The sequence below is a fragment of the Tauraco erythrolophus genome, chromosome 10, assembly GCF_009769465.1.
Source record: "Tauraco erythrolophus isolate bTauEry1 chromosome 10, bTauEry1.pri, whole genome shotgun sequence".
Taxonomy (NCBI): Eukaryota; Metazoa; Chordata; class Aves; order Musophagiformes; family Musophagidae; genus Tauraco; species Tauraco erythrolophus.
The window spans coordinates 3,551,751-3,569,734 of record NC_141474.1 but is presented as its reverse complement, the minus strand read 5'-3'; the positions used below and the strand labels follow the sequence as shown (position 1 = coordinate 3,569,734).

At 44.6% G+C, this 17,984-nt stretch overlaps 1 protein-coding gene across 2 annotated transcripts in view; it reads left to right on the top strand.

Annotated features, from left to right (window-relative positions):
* RGL1 (ral guanine nucleotide dissociation stimulator like 1) overlaps positions 1–17,984 on the top strand; it is a 79,003-nt gene that overhangs the window by 47,410 nt on the left and 13,609 nt on the right. For both annotated transcript variants that reach the window (XM_086617258.1, XM_086617257.1), the window contains exons 5-9: positions 7,360–7,544; positions 11,638–11,762; positions 12,425–12,640; positions 16,304–16,407; positions 17,577–17,661. In XM_086617258.1, the coding sequence (XP_086473384.1) occupies positions 7,360–7,544; positions 11,638–11,762; positions 12,425–12,640; positions 16,304–16,407; positions 17,577–17,661 (715 nt within the window). The remainder of the gene's footprint in view (positions 1–7,359; positions 7,545–11,637; positions 11,763–12,424; positions 12,641–16,303; positions 16,408–17,576; positions 17,662–17,984) is intronic.

The window sequence follows — 17,984 nt, the reverse complement described above, 5'->3', positions numbered from 1 at the left end:
GAAACCCGCAGACAAAGCAACTCGAAGCTATGCTGAAATCTCCTTGTTTCATTCCGCAGCAATTGGGTAAAAGAGTTCAAACCAAGAAAATTAAGGAACTATTCAGTTACTGCATGGCGTGTCTTGCATGTTTACCTCTCCTCTTCTGCACTAAAATAGCAAAGACCGAAATCTTCAATGTAATACTGCAGCGTTCGGAGTTTCTCGTAGTCGTAATCGTTGTCCCATGGCTTCTTGTGCACTTAGACCTTCCCGACAGAAAAATTTCCTACTGAAGTTAATAGTCCTGCTGGAAAACAACGTGCACACTTACAGTACTGCAGACATAAAACTGGTCCTGAACCGTTGTACTCCAGGAGAACAGACACCAAAGGAATGTGAGACAAATGGAAGAAAATTGGCTGAAAGTTTCTGATGCCTGGGAAATCCACGGTGGGAAGCAGTTAAGATGCATTTGGGAGAGCAACAACCGGCATTCATTCCAGTAAAGCCAATTAAGCTAAAACAACAGCAGAAACCAATGTGGTTACTTGAGAAGCGGAGTCAAACGCAGGGCAGTATAAGCAATGGAAGAGTGGGAGAGTTATGAAAACAACCAGAACCAAGCAACAGAGAATAATTAGAAGAGCAAAGAAAAATAGTGATTGGCATCTCAATTAAAACAAAGAATAACTAGCAGAGCCATTCCCTTAGTGACTTCACATGTGTCCCAGCAAAAGACACCCCCCTCATGCTAGTTCAACTGGTCCTCCTGAAATCAAGAGGAGAGTGTTTGCTGGGCGTCATCAGCATGTTATTTATAAACGGACTGGGTGTGAGAAGCTACCCTTGCATCAACCTTTGCTTGCAGTTTATGTACATTTTGCCTCTAATTCAGAGCTGAGATTTAACTGCCCGTGTTGTTATTTAACGAGCAAAACTGAAAAAATGCAGCTGGCTTAGTTTAGTCTGTGTGAGCAAGCCTGAAAGCTGTTGCACGGGAAGTGGAGGAGAGGGAATAGCCTTCTGTAAAGATTGTTCCATTGATGGTCTTCAGTATGTGTTTGGCAAATTACGGATAGTTTTCTGCATGTTCCTGCCTAATTTAATAAGAAATCAGCCATTTAACCTCTTTTTGCAACTGAGGTTCTCCTTATTCTCCTTAATTGTTGAGATTCACTTCTACTTATTCTTTAGAAATAGTTGTGGTGGGAAAGAAAACTCTGCCTTTGCCTTTTTGGCAAGAAATGATCTAATTCCTATGCAGACCTCTTCAGGACCAGTGGTATAGGTGTCTACCCCATTGAGAAAAGACTACGCAGAATTTCCGTGCAACAGAATTTCTGTTTCAATAGAATCACTCGTGGCAATGTGACATGAAGGCCTTGTTTTCCAGCTCAGAGATGGTGGACACGTTAGACTTGGAGCTGCCGCAGTCTCAGCACGTTTTGTGGTGGCTCCTGGGCAAACGTTGAGTGGCTGAGTAGTTCTGTTTTCCCAGTTTGTAAACGCCAGAACCAGATATGCTTCTTTCACCTAACAGTAGGTAGATTTTGGAGACTGAAACCTTCAGAGATGAGCTTCAGGCAAAGCTGGTTTGGAAATGAGAAGACTTGGTGAGAGGTGTGAAAGTGGAAAGCGTTGCTGACCAGAGCCCAGCACCTGTGGTTGGCAGAACAGGAGTTAAAAAGTAAAAACTCTTTTTTCTTGTAGACAGGAAAAGAAAAATTTATAGCTCATAATCAACCCATGAAATATGTAGTCTGTGATGTTTCTTTCCTGTCGGAGATCCTGGAAGGCTCCCGTTCCTATCTGTCTCTGGGTCTGTCGAGTACAGGGAGTTTCTTCTCAAGGGCTGCACATGCAAAGCTACTGCAAGATACGGGCAATTCTCCGGCCCATTTTCAGAAAGCTTCCCTCCCTGACACACCAGTCAGGCAATGGGAGGTCAGTAGGGCACAGGATAACTTTTTTCTCTTTCCTATTTCCCCTCTTGACTGAAGTGATTTTGCTGGCAAAAATCCGTGTCTGTAACGGCCGTGAACTCTTCACCCTGCTCGGGGAGGCTGGGTCTGTCTTAAAATCTGTTTATTCTTCAGCTTATGAAAGTGGCCATCAACCAAACCTCTGGAAAACTGAGATCAGTGTAAAGAGTGTGTGAACATCAGTACAAGAACTTGTCCTGTGGAGAGGCTCCTTCTTCCAAATCATTGCTGAACTGGTAAATGCTCATAAGGAAACAAGAGCCAACCTAGTTTTTGGTGGTGGAGCCAGTAGGGATGAGGGTGAGTTAGTGATGTGAGTGGGGAAAAAAGAGGCACGGAGCAGGAGGAAACTCACAGTTGGGGCACAGAGCGAGGTACAGCGTTCCCCTGCCTGTGGTGGAAAGGAAATTAAAATACTGTGGATGTAGGACAGTGGCGTATGTACAGGGCTAGAGAGGACAATTAAAAACACGAGGAGACGGGAGGGTGGAGCGAGGGTTTGGGAGCATCGCCGTGGGCATCTGTCTGTTGTGGCCTTTCTCAGCCTTGGGATGTGGAGCTGGGGCTGTTGGCTTCACCATGGTGGTGGTGGAGCACTGGCTGTTGTGTGACACCTGTCCTGACTGAGAAAAATGATCCTGAAGCTCCAGGTAAAAAGTTTGGCCACCACTGGCCTAAAGCATGAAGGCCTTACTTGTTGCATGTACAGTGGAAGCTTGTCTGAGCAAGGTTGTGAAGGTTCGGTCCAAAATGGTTTTCAAATGTGAAGAGAGCCTTCCAAGCTGCGTGATCTGTGTTCCGTGTTTGCAACGAAACCTGAAATCCAGAGCGTGTTTGCATGTTAATTTTTGGTTGTAAATACTTTTCGTAGCTCTAAAATTGTAATTCCAGAGTTTCTTCTGTCAGCAAGCCTAACCAAAACAGTCTTCCCGACAGATTTCCAAACGCTCTAATTAGAAATGCAAATTTGCCACAATATCAGAGAAGGAAACAGAAGGAACAACAGACTAAAATTGATAGGACTTGTAAAATGACATCTGTATGGGATCAAAAGTTAATTGACCTTTGAGGAAAAATCAATATGGTTAAGATGAGACAAGGAGAGCGGGAGAAACTCTCTTTACCCTTTCTTAACTGTTGGATTATTTTGAGGGCCAGTTAACCAGATATTGCTGTGGTTTCCCTACTGGCAGAACAAACGTGCTGGTATTTGCATGCAGGTTTGATACGAGAGCTTTCTGGGTTGGCTTTTGGGTTCCTCGCTGTCCGCATGTGAAATCTATGTTTGTATTTGAATTCCTCTCACAATCCCATAAATTGAGGAAAGAGAGGTCCTCCTGGCGTGCTTGTCCCTTTCCATTTTGCAGCGGTTAACACGATAGACCCGGAGTCACAACATCTGTGGTTTTGAGGATTTGAACTTTAAAAGCCAAGTGATTTTCATGAGCGCAGAGCACGGATGCTCTTTGAGCTGACACATTGGTGTCTCTAACTGGATACCTGTGGTTAGAGGTTTTTATTTGAAAGCATGGTCCTTCTCCTCTTCCATGGGATATAAATTGGAGTATGGGATACTGTTATGGCATGAGGGTCTGGTGAAACTGGGTTATTGGAATAGGTGTCACTTGATGGGAAGGTTTCTGTAGATGTGAAAAATATTGTCGTTGGAGGGCTGAGCTCTCACAGCCGACTACACAGCACGGCCCTAAGCATTTGCAGAACCAAACAGGACCTGCTGCAAACCAGGGCTGTTGTCACTTGGTCATCTCAGCTGTTTTTCCATTGGCAGTAAAGCTCAGGAGATCTGCTTCCCTACAGAACTGCATTTCTTCCTTCCTAAACCCCCTTCCCCACTTTCCACGACAGCAATACCTGTAAGTCACCTCCTGCGCCTGCTACAGGGTTTATGACTACTGGCTGGAAGAGATTTGAAGTACAGGGATGGTTCCAGTGGAAATCTTCAGGATTTCGTTTTCTCAGGAAGTTTAGATGTTTGTTGTGCCCTTTATTCTGGAACAAGGAGCTTTTCCCTCTCATGTTATGTCCTTCTCTGAACACCACAGTTGGTGATCATGAGACAGTGGCCATGGCTGGTGTGTCATATTAAGTGACCGCACATAAAAGTCCTTTTCCTTAATCCCTCTGTCAGCTCAGGTAAACAAAATTCTCCTTAAAAACTGTTTTGATATGTTATCTGCTGCTTCCCAGCCTGTCATATGTGCTGTGGTCAGCGCTAATTGGTGCACCAAAATATACATGCTGATTTACCAACCCATGACTATGAAGAGTCAAAGATCTCACGGTCTTCACTGCAGTGGAAAAAAAAAAAGTTGATCGTTATTCTTTATCCAGGCTTGAATTTTGTTAAAACTTGACGAAATTTGGTGATTTTCCCAGACTTGTTCCAGTTTTCGCACACTTAGTTGAAATTTGTCAACAGCGTTGTAAGTTATTTCTGAAAAACCATAGCATAAATAGTAAATCTTGTTTTCTTACAAAATCAGGTTGAAATGATGAAAAATCCCTGCAAAGACAGGATTTAAGGGAATTCCTGTAAGCACACGTTTGTGCAATATCTAAGTACCAATCTAACAGGTGGCTGTGGATTAACACCTACATAAACCGGGAAAAGCAGCTAAACAGTTTGCTTCCCTCCGTTCCACGCAAGGTGGAAACCATGTTGATCCATCAGCTCTGGTTTTCCCTCATCCCCCCTCTGTCTGTAGAAGGATTGTCCAGGGGCAGTTCTCTGGAACTGGTGGGTTTTTAGCTGCATGTGTCTAAGAAGATCCTGGATAAGTTTCCTGAATGAGATCCAACACTCCTATAACTCCTTAAGCACCGTTCTCCTGCATTGCCCACGTGGCTGAGATACCTTCTTGCAAGATACAATTTGACAGCTTCTCCTTGTCTTCAGGCTAAGGATAAAATCTGGATTCTGCTGATCTGTTTTTCTTACGTGTTTCATCCTAAGATTAGCAAGACCAAGCTGTCTTCTGGGTTCAGCTATCTTCAAGCTTGATACTTGCTCATGCTGCATGTGTCACGAGTAGGGTTTTATCTTCACAGATGAGGCAATCTCTCTAACTGGGTGTGCTTCTGGGGCTTAGGTTCAGGCTCAGACTGCTTTTTTGCAGAACCCAAGGTCTCGTGAACGGGCAGTCTTTCTTTCAAGACAGCAGATCATACGGTGTGGAGGAATGTGCAGCTTTGGTTTTGCCCCCAGACTCGGCAGCCGCGATTGATGAGAGGAAGGGGCACCAAAGGAAGAGTTTGATTTAGCACTTCCACTGTGAAGCTGCTACCCTGAAGGAGCCACGAATACCTTGTTTCCTCCCTGCTAGTTTCCCACAACATCCCGAGGGAGCTGTAACGGAGCAAACATCGCAGCCTCGCCGTGCCACAGCTTTTCCCACTGCCACGAGAGAGAATTAAGAAAATTATGTTCTGCTTTTGATTGTGTGCGGAACGTCTGGTAGTTATTCAAACACGGTCACGGTACAGCTAAGCAAAGATGCTCCGACTGATTAAACAAGACATAACTCCAGGGTAATTTGCAAGTCTTGCTTTGCTAGCTCGACAAACAGTGGGATACAGGGAAGCAGGATCATAATGGATGCCAGTAATAGAGAATAATTTGGTTTTATCTCAGGTGCTGGCTTTATATACGTGGGAGAGGGCTCCTTCTGTTATTGATTGCAACAGATGCTGGAGCAGCACGAGGGACATCAGCAGTGGTGGCAGCAAGTAGTGGAGGGACACAGGAGGGATACAGGTGGACAAGCAGAGGGAGATGTTCCCCAAGCCACTGGCTGGATGAGACAGCAAGGCACGGAGCGTGCACCTGGCAGCGCAGGAGGTTCAAACAGGTGCAAACAATCCGCCCGGCTGGTTGCAGCAGATGCCGGAGTGTATATTTTTGCCAGTGGGCAGGCATGCAGCAGCATGGTGACCACCTGGCAAAAAGCAGTGTCTTCTGCTTCTCCTGAGCTTCTAGCACCTGGCAGAACCAATGCAGCCACACAGGCAGAGCTCCTGTCAGAGCATCCAGCTGTGGGATGTTTGAAAGGATATTCCTAGAGGTGGAAGGTGATAGAAAGCAAGACTGCAGGAGGTGTGACCAGATTGATGAACTGGTGGCTGAGCTGCAGGAGGAGGTGGGCAGACTGAGGAGTATTCGAGAGTCTGAGAGGAAGATTGATCAATGGAGACACCCACTGCCATCTATGATGCATAGAAGCCAAGTCAGCGTGGCCACTACGGAGGCAGGTCCTGGATCTGCTTTGTGCCCGGAGGAAGGCAGAGTCACAAGGGATAAGGAGGGGTGAGAGAAGGTTACAGCTTGGAGCAGTGAGAGCTCCATGGTAAGGAGGTAAACACCTCCATATCCTCTAAGTTACCCTCTAAGCTACCCCTACAGAACAGGTGCGAGGCCCTGGGCATGGTAGATGAAGTGAGAGGATCAAGAGAGGGGATTATCCTGCTGTGTTCAGCGATGGTGCAGCCTCACCTGGAGCACTGTGTGCAGCGCTGGGCCCCACCACTTAAGAAGGATGTGAAGGTCCTTGGATGCGTCCAGAGGAGGGCAACCGAGCTGGTGACAGGGCTGGAAGGTGTGTCCTGTGAGGAGCGGCTGAGGGCTTTGGGCTTGTCTAGTTTGGAGAAGAGGAGGCTGAGGGACAACCTCATGGTTCTCAGCAGCTTCCTGAGGGAGGGGATGTGGAAAGGGAGGTGCTGAGCCCTTCTCTCTGGGGTCCAGGAACAGAATGCATGGGAATGGTTCCAAGCTGCACCAGGGGAGGTTCAGACTGGGCATCAGGGAGCATTTCTTCACTGAAAGGGTGGTCAAACCCTGGAACAGATTTCTTGGAGAGGTGGTTGATGCCCCAAGCCTGTCAGTGTTTGAGAAGCATTTGGACAATGCCGTTAATCATATGCTTTAACTGTTTGGTCAGCCCTGAAGTGGTTGGGCAGTTGGACTAGATGATCGTTGTAGGTCCCTTGCAACTACCCTATTCTGTCCTACCCTATTGTGTTAATTGCGTTATCTATCGTTATTTGATATCCTGAATTTAGTAGAAGGGTCTCAATAAACCTTAAAGGAATTTGAGTCTTTCACAGGTTGCATTTAGGAGCTATAACTGGGTCCACTTGCAGGAGGGCAAATCAGGAGTAACTTCACTGAAGTCCTTGGCGATATCTGAGTGATATGTTAATAAGATTCCATGCATAAAAAGAACAAATTAAATGTTTTCCTGAAAAAGGCCTTCGTGCTGACTTCACGTGGGTTAAGAATGTCTCAGTGTTTTTATTGTTGTATTAGACACAGATACGTACGATTGCACCAACACGTGCTCTGTATAACCAGTGTGTTCGCTGTGGTTTTTGCTCTTAGTGCAATAGCATCCATCTTACGAGCCTGGCTCGATCAGAGCGCTGAGGATTTCAGAGAGCCACCCGACTACCCGTGTTTGCTGAAGTTGCTGGATTACCTGAGGAGGAATATAGCTGGCTCGGACCCGGAGAGGAGGGCACAGAACCTCCTGGAGCAGTTCCAGAACCAAGAAGTGGAAAACGACGGTAAGTTCCCTTTCCCTTCTTGTCTTTCTCTTCTCCCAGACTGTATGGTACCACCAGGATTCTTGAGGAACACACTTCATTAACTCTTGTGCTAGTTGACAATATTGTGAGGCTTGTCAGTGACTTTTTTGGGTTTTTTTTAATCTCTATATGAGGCTGCAGGTTCTGTGCAGGACAAAACAGCTGCACAGTGTAGGTGCCTTTTCATTCTGGGGTGGATTGGGAAATCCAGCACTTCTCTAATATTTAGCCGAAGCTTTTGAGATTGCCGCAGCACTTCCCGTGTCATTGGATGAAAACACGCAGCTGCTCTTTAGCTGGTCTTCTCATTGCAACCCCCCCACCGCCAAGAAAAGCCCAAACCAACAAAAAGCGAAATACAAAGCTGGGACAAAATACAGCTTGAGTCACAAGCCTTGTTGTCGCGAAGGTTTTCTTCCTAGTTACCACCATGTCAAAGGAAGTGTCTGTGGCTGTTTTTTTCCGATTTGAGCGGCCGGCTGCTGGTATCCAAGGACAGAGGAAAACTTACGTTATTGGGGGTCACAGTCTACTGAAACAATAGTGAACTGTAGTAACACAAATACGCTGTGTGCAGCGCCAAACCTGACACATACCCTTATCCTGGTCGGAAAGCTTCCTGTGGCATAAGCTGAAAAGCCATCGGAGCTCACGTAGTGTGTGAATGAGAACTGGAATCAACTTCCAGCTTTGGTAGAGGGGCATGAGGGAATAATTGATGTAATAAAAGGGTAAAGGAAATGACAGCAAAAAGCCATTTCATCTCATAAAAATCATGTCTGCCGGATATTCCAGAAATACCGTGTCAATGCATAATACTGTGAAACACCGAATTAACTCGGTCATTAACACATAATAAAAAGAAATATCGCACAGAGCCTGGGCATTTTCCTTACTGAACACAGGTAAGTGAACAGGATTGCCCATACGTGCCTATTGGTGTCCTTTCCTGGGTTTGGTTACCACTGGTCAAACAAAGGAAGCTCATGAGATCCATGTTTAGATTCATCCGTTGAGCTGAAGTTCCCAGCAGCCCCGCTCCTTCGTTGGTTTCCTCAACTGATGGTTGAAAAGTTGGGTTTTTTTCTGAGTTATAGAATCATAGAATCATGGAATGGTTTGGGTTGGACGGGACCTCAAAGATCATCTAGTTCCAACCCCCCTGCCATGGGCAGGGACACCCTCCACTACACCAGGTTGCTCAAAGCCTCATCCAACCTGGCCTTGAACACATCCAGGGATGGGGCAGCCACAGCTTCTCTGGGCAACCTGTTCCAGTGCCTCACCACCCTCAGAGGGAACAATTTCTTCCTTAGATCTCACCTAAATCTCCCCTCTTTCAGTTTAAAGCCATTACCCCTTGTCCTGTCACTCCATGCTCTTGTAAAAAGTCCCTCTCCAGCTTTCCTGTAGCCCCTTTAGGTACTGGAAGGCTGCTATAAGATCACCCCAGAGCCTTCTCTTCTCCAGGCTGATAGATGAGTCAGTTTGAATGGTAACATTTTCCAAATTGTAGCAGCACAGAGGCTGTTAATTAGAGTAAAATAAGAGGAGAAGAACGCGATTAACCTGCGGGGTCTGCAGAGAAGAGTTTCAGAACTGTCACTTACTTATCAGAGCTCCAGCTTTGTTCGTTTCAGAGATTTCTTTCAAAACTCCCAATGTGTTGTCTGCAATCAAGACTCGCTGATAATCATTGTTCTAAAGCATTCATGTTGTGCTATGAATTTACAAATTTGGGCCCTAATCCTGCAGTTATTTGGGTAATCAGAACCTCCATTCAATGCTGCCATCGGCCATGGCAGTAGATAAGATTGCAGTGCCAGGTACATGGATTAAAGCTCTTCCTGGCCTCAATTCTTGCAGCTTGAGCAATAGAAAGTGAGGTGAGTCAGAGGCTGCAGATTCAGAAGGGGCTTTGGTTGCTCCCAGTGATGTCAAGAGGGCAGCTGGGCTTTGAGAGGGCTAAATGGATCAGAGTGATTTGAAGGTGATGAGATACTTGAGTAGAAGAGGATTGCAGCTTCTTGGGGAGTAGGGAAAAGACTGGTTAGGCATTTATGAAGGGGAGAGAGAAAAGAGAAAAAGAGGCATGGAAAAAGAAAAGGAAAATCTTGCGTTGCACTCCAGGACCTGATTTAAAGGGCCCTGTGAGGTTTTGAGTAGGGTTGCAACTCAGGGATGAGGATTTTCAGTTGACTTTCAAGAACTGGAAGGAAAACAAGGAGTTACATAGCTAAAAAGAGAGAGAAAAAAGTGTGACTTTTGTAACAGTTCAATAGAAGCCCATTAAATTATGCGAATTGTTACAAAACAGCCACAGAAAAATAATGCTGGAACAGAGGTCTCCATTTATCACGTTTAGCTCTGTCAATAAATTGCGCAATTGGAATGTACAGATGGAAGTCTGGATACGGCCTGTAGTTACAACTTGTTACATCAAAACTGTCGCAGTTTACATCGATGATGAGGTTTTGCTAATTAATGAAGAAAGGAAAAACACAATATTTCAAAAAGCATTGAGGAAATATCACTTTATCTGCTTTTGTAGCTCTGCTTGGCTTCACCTGGATCTGCAGTATTGCGTAACGTACTCCGAAATGCGTTGGGTTTGTTACTGAGATCCCACCAGTAGTAAACTCCGTATTTTTGTTGTTAGTCTGCACCAAGTTCACTTATTTTTTTCTCCCTTCTTATGCAGCTACTGTCACCTTACAGAGAAAGGGATTAGGAAGAGGATTTATTTCCAGCGATTTTTCTGTTTGACTTCCCCTTTGACCATGGGAAATGAGGGCATATTTCTTTGTATTTTCACGTGGCTTTGTTCCCAACCTGTGGGTGCCAAAAGGTGGCACAGGAACATCCGTGAAATCCCTTCTGCACTGGGTCGGGTCCCTCTGAGGACAGCTCTTGTCTCTCACCTCTTCGCTGCTGCCCAGTGCAAATGGCCAAAGCAACCTGATCTAGTTGGAGATATCCCTGTTCCTTGCAGGGGGGTTGGACTAGATGACCTTTGAAGGTCCCTTCCAGCCCTAACCATTCTATGATTCTAAATTCAGAAGCAGCGTTCAGCTGAACGCTGCAGGTGCTGACTGTATTCCCTTTTCTGGGAAAAATTCCCCGAGAGGGAAAGTGAGGGAAGCTGGGATCAACTCTCTTCAATATAGTCTGTGTAGCCATGTGAAGGCGCGAACGGTGCCAAGAAAATCTGGTATCTGCTTTTATTTCCACACATGGGAGGTGAAAAGTTGGATAAAAGAGCATTCCAAATGCAATAGTTGAGAGATATTGGAGTCTCGTATCTTTGCAGTTTGATTTTTTTTTTCCAGATTATAAAATGCATAATTACCAAAAAGCAGGTGAACAAAATTCTTCAATGTTTATAAGGAATTTTTATTGGAGTGGAGGTGGTTTTGTTTCTTTCAGCAGAATGGTTAGCAAATGGATTAAGCCACTTTTCAGCTAAGAGACACTGAACAGCTCAGTTCTTTCTATTTCTCTAGAAGGCTCCAGGGAGACCTTCTAGCAGCTTTCCAGTACCTAAAGGGGCTACAGGAAAGCTGGAGAGGGACTTTTGACAAGGGCGTGTAGTGACAGGACAGGGGGCAATGGCTTTAAACTGAAAGAGGGCAGATTTTGATTAAATCTAAGGAAGAAATTCTTCCCTCTGAGGTTGGTGAGGCACTGGAACAGGTTGCCCAGAGAAGCTGTGGCTGCCCCATCCCTGGAAGTGTTCAAGGCCAGGTTGGATGAGTCTTTGAGCAACCTGCTGTAGTGGAAGGTGTCCCTGCCCATGGTGGTGGGGTTGGAACTAGATGGTCTTGAAGGTCCCTTCCAACCCAAACCATTCTATGGTTCTATGATTCCTTTTCTTCCACATTTTCTTTGCCAATTTAATCTTCTGGTCATCATCTTTCTCACTAAAGTATGCAGCACAGTGGGGCCACTACATCAGGCAGGATTCTTTGGGTGCTTTGCTATAATATATACAGTATATAAAAGAAATAAACATCTGCTTTGATTCACTGTTTGCTGTATTAATTTACAAAGTTACGTTTTCCATCCTGGACAGATGGTTTCCATAGCCCTTCCCCCAGTAACCTGTATGATGAAGTGGAACTGGAGGTCAACAGTCCAGAAGAATTCTCGTTTTTCCAGGAAGACCTTGTGGCAGAACAGCTGACATACATGGATGCAGTAAGTAGAGTATATGTTCTACTTGAAATGCTAGGGGAAGTAGTGCTGGGTGTCTAAGTTATGATTTTTTTAAAGTTATGTCAATGTAAGCATAGTGTTCTAGAACAGGACTGTTGTTGGGACACAGAACATCTCTGCTTGGTTATCTAGACTTGGTTTGTTCGTTGGGCTTTTTTCTTTGTTCTGAAGGTTTGGGTGGTTGTGGGTTTTTTTTTATTATTTTTTTTTAAAGTGTGACTGTATACTGTGTAGCCTATTTTGCAAAGTTTAGTATTCAACAATTGAGATATAGCACGTTTTGACTATATTGCTACCTGGCCTAAATATGTATAGGTACTCTTACCTGTAGTGCTCTGATTCGGTTTGTCTGTATCAATCTCCTTCAAAATACCATCATATAAAAAATTTCCCCCTTGGTTATGCAACTGATATAAATGTGTCTCTTATTTTCCAAGGACTGTTTAGCTGACAGTTCTTTTAGAGCATCAAGCCTATAAAGAGTATGCCAAAATGTATATTTTAAACTAAGAGAAAACAAATATTTACCTTTTAATACCATATTAGATTTAAATCCAGATTGTGCTGTAAACAGGCACTACTTCCTGTGGATAATAGAGATCTAGGAGAATCCTACTGACTCACACACCTGTATTTCCTTCCAGAAACTCTTCAAGAAAGTTGTGCCCTACCACTGTTTGGGATGCATCTGGTCTCAAAGGGATAAGAAAGAAAACAACCATGTGGCACCTACCATCAGAGCCACCATCTCTCAGTTCAATGCAGTTACCAAATGTGTTGTCAGCACTATCCTGAAGAGCAAAGAACTCAAAACACAGCAAAGAGCCAAGATCATTGAGAAGTGGATTAATATTGCACATGTAAGGCATTTATTCCAACTGTTGAATGTTTCTGGCGCGGGTGCCCTGGAGTGGGAGAGCTGGGAAGGGAGAAAGCGGGTGTGTGCGTTGGTCCCAGGCCAGTGAACATCTTGGCTCTAATTCTTTCTGGTTTTGACTGACTTCCTTTGTAATAACAGATGAAGTATTACCCTTCCTCTCCTTAGTTCCTTCCCCACTGTGGAAATGGGGTTGATGCTTGTCTCTTCATAGGGTTGGGAGTGCTAATTAATGAGTGAGGCAAATAACTGTGTCTTGCACATGGGGAGTGCCATATCCTTGATAAAGTAACGTTTATGGTAAGATAGGTGCAAATTCAACCAGGTTACTTCCCTAGGAAGGAACTACTGCTCATGTCAGTGGAAGATGTGAAGTGATGGTTGACATCATCCAAAGGTTAGACTTGTTTGCAGAGGAAAGTTTAACAAGAATAGAGTAGGACTGGCAGTGGGGCAGGCAGCGGGCGCAGTCAGAGTAAACTCTGTGCTTACCCACCCTTGGCCATTCATGTTCAGTCCACAAGCATCATGGTCCCGCTCCTGCATCTGTTGAAATCAGATGTGATGGAAGACAGCACAATTGTTTATGTTTTCAGATGTTTATATATATGTGTGTGTATATAACAGCAAAGGTTTTATATACCTTTATATAAAAAAAAATATATACAAGGTTTTAAGTTAAGTGCAGCCACAGGTAACTTACTTCTAGGAAGTGGTAGCCTCTTTCAAATGGAAAAAATGAAAGAATTGTTTGTACTCTTTTGTTTTGAACAATTCTTGAGGCTGAAAAGTCATTCATCTACTGAGTTATTGACAGTTTACATTAGGTACACAAACCAGCTGGTTTGGAGGGGGTAAGAGGAGGTGCAAGCAGAGACCAGGAAAAATAAGTAGAGTTACAATATGGTACCAGTCTCCTCATCTTCTTACCCTTCTGCTTTATCGTTGTCTCTCATGTTTCTTTAACACATTTTCACTCTTTGCTTCAATTCCTTTGTCTTGTAGCAGATTAGATGTTTCTTAATCTTTGCGTGCAAGGGTTTTGCATGCCTTCTTTACATAACTCCAGTTTGCTGATTTCTTAGATTTTTATCTTTAATATTTTACTGTAGTCTTTTGAACTCCCTTATAGAGCACCGGGCGGCTGGCACTAAACTAGATCTCTCTTTTGAAGGGAATGTTAAAGCACTTTCGTGTGGAAGTGTGTTGACTTTTTTTTTTTAAGAATCACATGGATTCTTTCCGAGCTATACAGAATAAGCAATCATAAAAAGCTCAAGCCAAACAGAGGCTTTCCAACCTTGACAACACACTGCCATGCTTCCAGGGGCAGTATTGTTAGTCCTGGCCCCTAAGCTCCGGCAACTGCACGGTTCAGGAAACTGGTACGGGGAAACAGTCTTTCACCTCCCTTTCGGCACTTACGTCGACTCGTTTTTGTTATCATCTGATGGCTGCTTTACAGCCCGTGTGAACGGATCTAGGAAGTTGGATTCCTCTTTTCCATGTGCAGATCTTGAAGTCGCGGAGGGTACCATCAAGGGGCCTTGATGGGGCAGACTGGTCCGCAGTCTGGGTGAGCAACCACGAAGCAGCTTCCTGCTCATCACGGGGCAAAAGGGAGGCCTGGGGAAGCCAGGACAGGCACCGCTCTCCTCGCACTCGTTCTGCGGACGGACAGCTTTGTTCTCCACCTCTCTTGATTCAGTGCTTCTCCCTTTACTTAATTCATAGGCGTAATTAAACGCTTCAGTCTTAGCCAAGCACATGGAAAATGCATGTGCACGCTCCACAAAATAATTGCACATGTAGAACAGCTAGCTGCATATATACTTAGCTGCCCGCTTCTGAAGAAAGTCGCTTGCTTTGTGCATGCAAATGAGGCTTTTGAATAGTCAGATGCCTGAATTAGAAAATAATCCACTCATTAAAGTGCAGTTATTCACTAACAACTGACTCTGTAACTTAGCAGCACGGAGTCCCACGTGTTCGTGACTTTTGGATCCAGTTTCTTGGTTTATGAGATAAACTGAATACTTTTTCTCACTGCCAGCCCTCTCTGCTCCACCTAGATCTAGGGTTTCTAAGCAGGAGCCAGAATTCGCTCACAGAGTATTTTCTTTAAAAAAAAAAAAGTAAAAATGAAATCATTAATATCCTGTTATGCTTAATTTTTTAAAATCAGTGTTGCTTCTGGACAGGATTTTTTTCTGGTTTTCCTCTTGTGAAGGACACAGCATGAAACAAAGTTACTCGAAGCAGTCTTAAAAATTCTTCTTCTATAGAAATGCTAAAGTTTAGTCTGCAGTCAGTTAAGTCATTAGGAACACAAAATCCAATATTGGATTCTTAATGTGCTTTAAATTACACAACGAGCAATTAAGTCAAGATGTTTCCAAATTGGATCTTCCAGTCCAAACTCCTGTTATATTTGGGAAAAAAAAAAAAGCTAAGAATTTGTGCCTCTAAATCTCTGTTCTCCCCAGCCTGAATTTCAAGTTGAATGTAAGGAAAGAAGGATCTCCTCCTCAAATGTGTCGGTCTCTGAAGAAGAGCTGTTATGTGGCTTCTTCAGCCCCAAATCATGCAAAAGTAGCTTTTGGGTCTTGCATGTCTACCACATCATCTTGAACTTGGTCTTCTTCTAGGCTAACTGCCAACCTGCTTCAGGTGCTGGCTGCCCAGTCGGTCTTCTTAAGCCACACTTAGTTAAATGTAGCCTCCTAAGTTGCACAAAGACTTATTTTTTAGGTAAATAAGTGAGAGTAAAGATACTCGCCTTAGTTGTTCAGACAATTTTAATGCAACTCATGCCCAGAGTCAAATCGGCACGGGTTTTGTCCGCTTGCTTTGCGTGTTCAGACACCTGGTTGTGAGAGCTTGTATCTGCAAGGGTTTCTTGAGTCTGTGGTGCCCGTGCTCTAGTTCCTGAGCCACCAACAGATTTACAGGAGTTCCTTGAAGAGTCACAGGCCTGACTTTCCCACCTTTCCTTGCTTCCATCTGCTTTACCAGGATTTTTTTTTTTTTTTGAGAATTAAGTTTTCCAGTGTCCTTTTCCATCAAAGCTTTTGCCACAGAGAAGCTGCCTAAGAGATGTCTATGAACCAGTCTCTCTGTTAGGATTTGATCCCAACTCTGGAAAAGCTGGGAAGGTTTTTCTCTGCAGCAGTGTGCACATACTTGAATAACAGGTTATTCCTTTGCATGTCTTTATTTTTAATTGGTGGAGGGCTTAGATTTTAAATACCACATGCAAAGAGGCAAAGCCTGGTTTTTCCCCTAAAAGGGTAAAAGGGATTGGTAACTATAAAGAGCTTTTTAAGAAGTGTAACGTTTGGGCTTTTTAGCCTGGCTTCATGGACCGAGTTCCACCTTTGTTTTTACTAGGAGAACTGGAAGCTGTAACACTGCAACATCACCACAAATCCAGGAAAGTGAGGAAAACAAGATATAAGTGCCAAAGCCCGTGAAGTGTTGGTGGCTGGGAGGGGGAGTGATATTTTTTGATGCTGGGTATTTGTACAGCTGCCTGCTTAGCAGTGAGAAGGCGTAGCAAGCGTGACACCGGTCAAACAGAAGAGCACGAATGTATTTGTAATGCTGACATTTAATGCTCCCGTGTTTCTAACCGCTCCTTTCACAGGAATGTAGGATCCTGAAGAATTTTTCCTCCTTGAGGGCCATCATTTCGGCACTGCAGTCCTACTCCATCTATCGGCTAAAGAAGACCTGGGCGTGTGTTCCAAAGTAAGCTTCCCTCTCCGCTCCCGTGGCTAGCCCCAAACAAAGCTCAGTGTTCCTTCTTTTCATCTTGTTCTTCTCAGTCGTCTTATTCTGGTCCTTCATGGACATCTGTTCTTTTAGAAGAACCTCTCATTCCTGCGAGGCTCAGACCCCTTTTTTGGGTCTGACTGCTGTGAGGTCCTCCTTCAAATTGAGGGGACAACCTGCCCTGAGGGATACTGGGTCTCTTCTGTCCTTTATAGCATACTGGATCTTCCACAACCTATTCTGAAAAACTATGGGATTAGCTACGCACCCAGCTCATGGGCATCGCTCTCAGAAGGTCAGGGAAAGGGCACCATGATACTTGCCTGTTGTCTTCTCTCCCGTGAAGTTGGAGGAGGTCCAGGTTGCTTACAAACCCTCATTAATCCTCTCCTGGTCCTGACATTTCCTTAAAATATATCCCCAAACGACAAAATCTTGATCTGTATTGAAGACAATGCTTCTTACAAGGGGACACCTTTTTGTGTTCTGTGGGATTGGCATATTCACTGGATGCCAAACAGACACCAGCAATCTCTGTCTAGGAAAGACGCTGTCCTGCTCTGTTCAATTTGGGAAGAACAGATTTCTTTCCTTTGCCTTTGATAAACAAAGACAAATGTCACTCTGCCACGCAGTATACTTCTGCATTTCCCCTAGGCAGAGGTGGGTCTTTCCTTCCGCTGCCCCGTGTTCCTGTTGCTGATCAAAATATTACCATCTTGTGTTTATAGTGTTGGGTAATAGAAAGGGGCTCATACACTTACATCCTTCTAGCTTTCCAGAGTGCAAAAATTCAGTAAGACACCTCTCACAGCTGTTGTTCTGTTCCTTTGTACCCCTTTACCCACTTTCTTACAAGAATCTCATACCCTGCACTGTGGTTCAAAACCCTGCTTGGGGTCTGCCTGCCTATGGCACTGCATTGTGATGCTGTCAAACAAGACCTGACTTCACTGGGAGCACCAGAAGATCCCAGGAAGGTTCCCAGTAGATGTGCAGCATCTCATGAGATGCATTTTGGTGGTGTTATCTTGTATATGCCCAACTGTTTATGATTCATGAGGAGGGGAAAAAAAAAAGCTGAACAGTAATTTGATTGAGAGTGCTTGCTAATAACCTAAACCATCTAATCTTTTCCTGTGCAGGGACATAATGCTGATGTTCGAAGAGCTGTCTGACATCTTCTCGGACCACGACAACTATCTGACAAGCAGGGAGCTGCTAATGAAGGTGAGAATTAGCTTGACTTACAAGGCTTGTGATCTCAATCAGAGCTGAGGTCGGCCCGTTTTCTAACCAGCTGCCAAAGCTCACCTCTCCCTGAACTACAGGATGCAGTGCTTCAGGGAAGACAAGTCTGTAAAACTTGTGCTTTTCCACTGGGATGGGAGGTGATTTCGTTGTTCCTGAAAGAACCTACACTAGTGTTGGCCCATTGAGCTCAGGTACCCACGTCCAGCAGGACGCAGCAGCGTGGATTCTGTGTGGGTTTGCTCACAAGACAGCAGTTCAGGAGCCCTCGGAGCCCCTCGGGTTGAACACCACACCGCCGT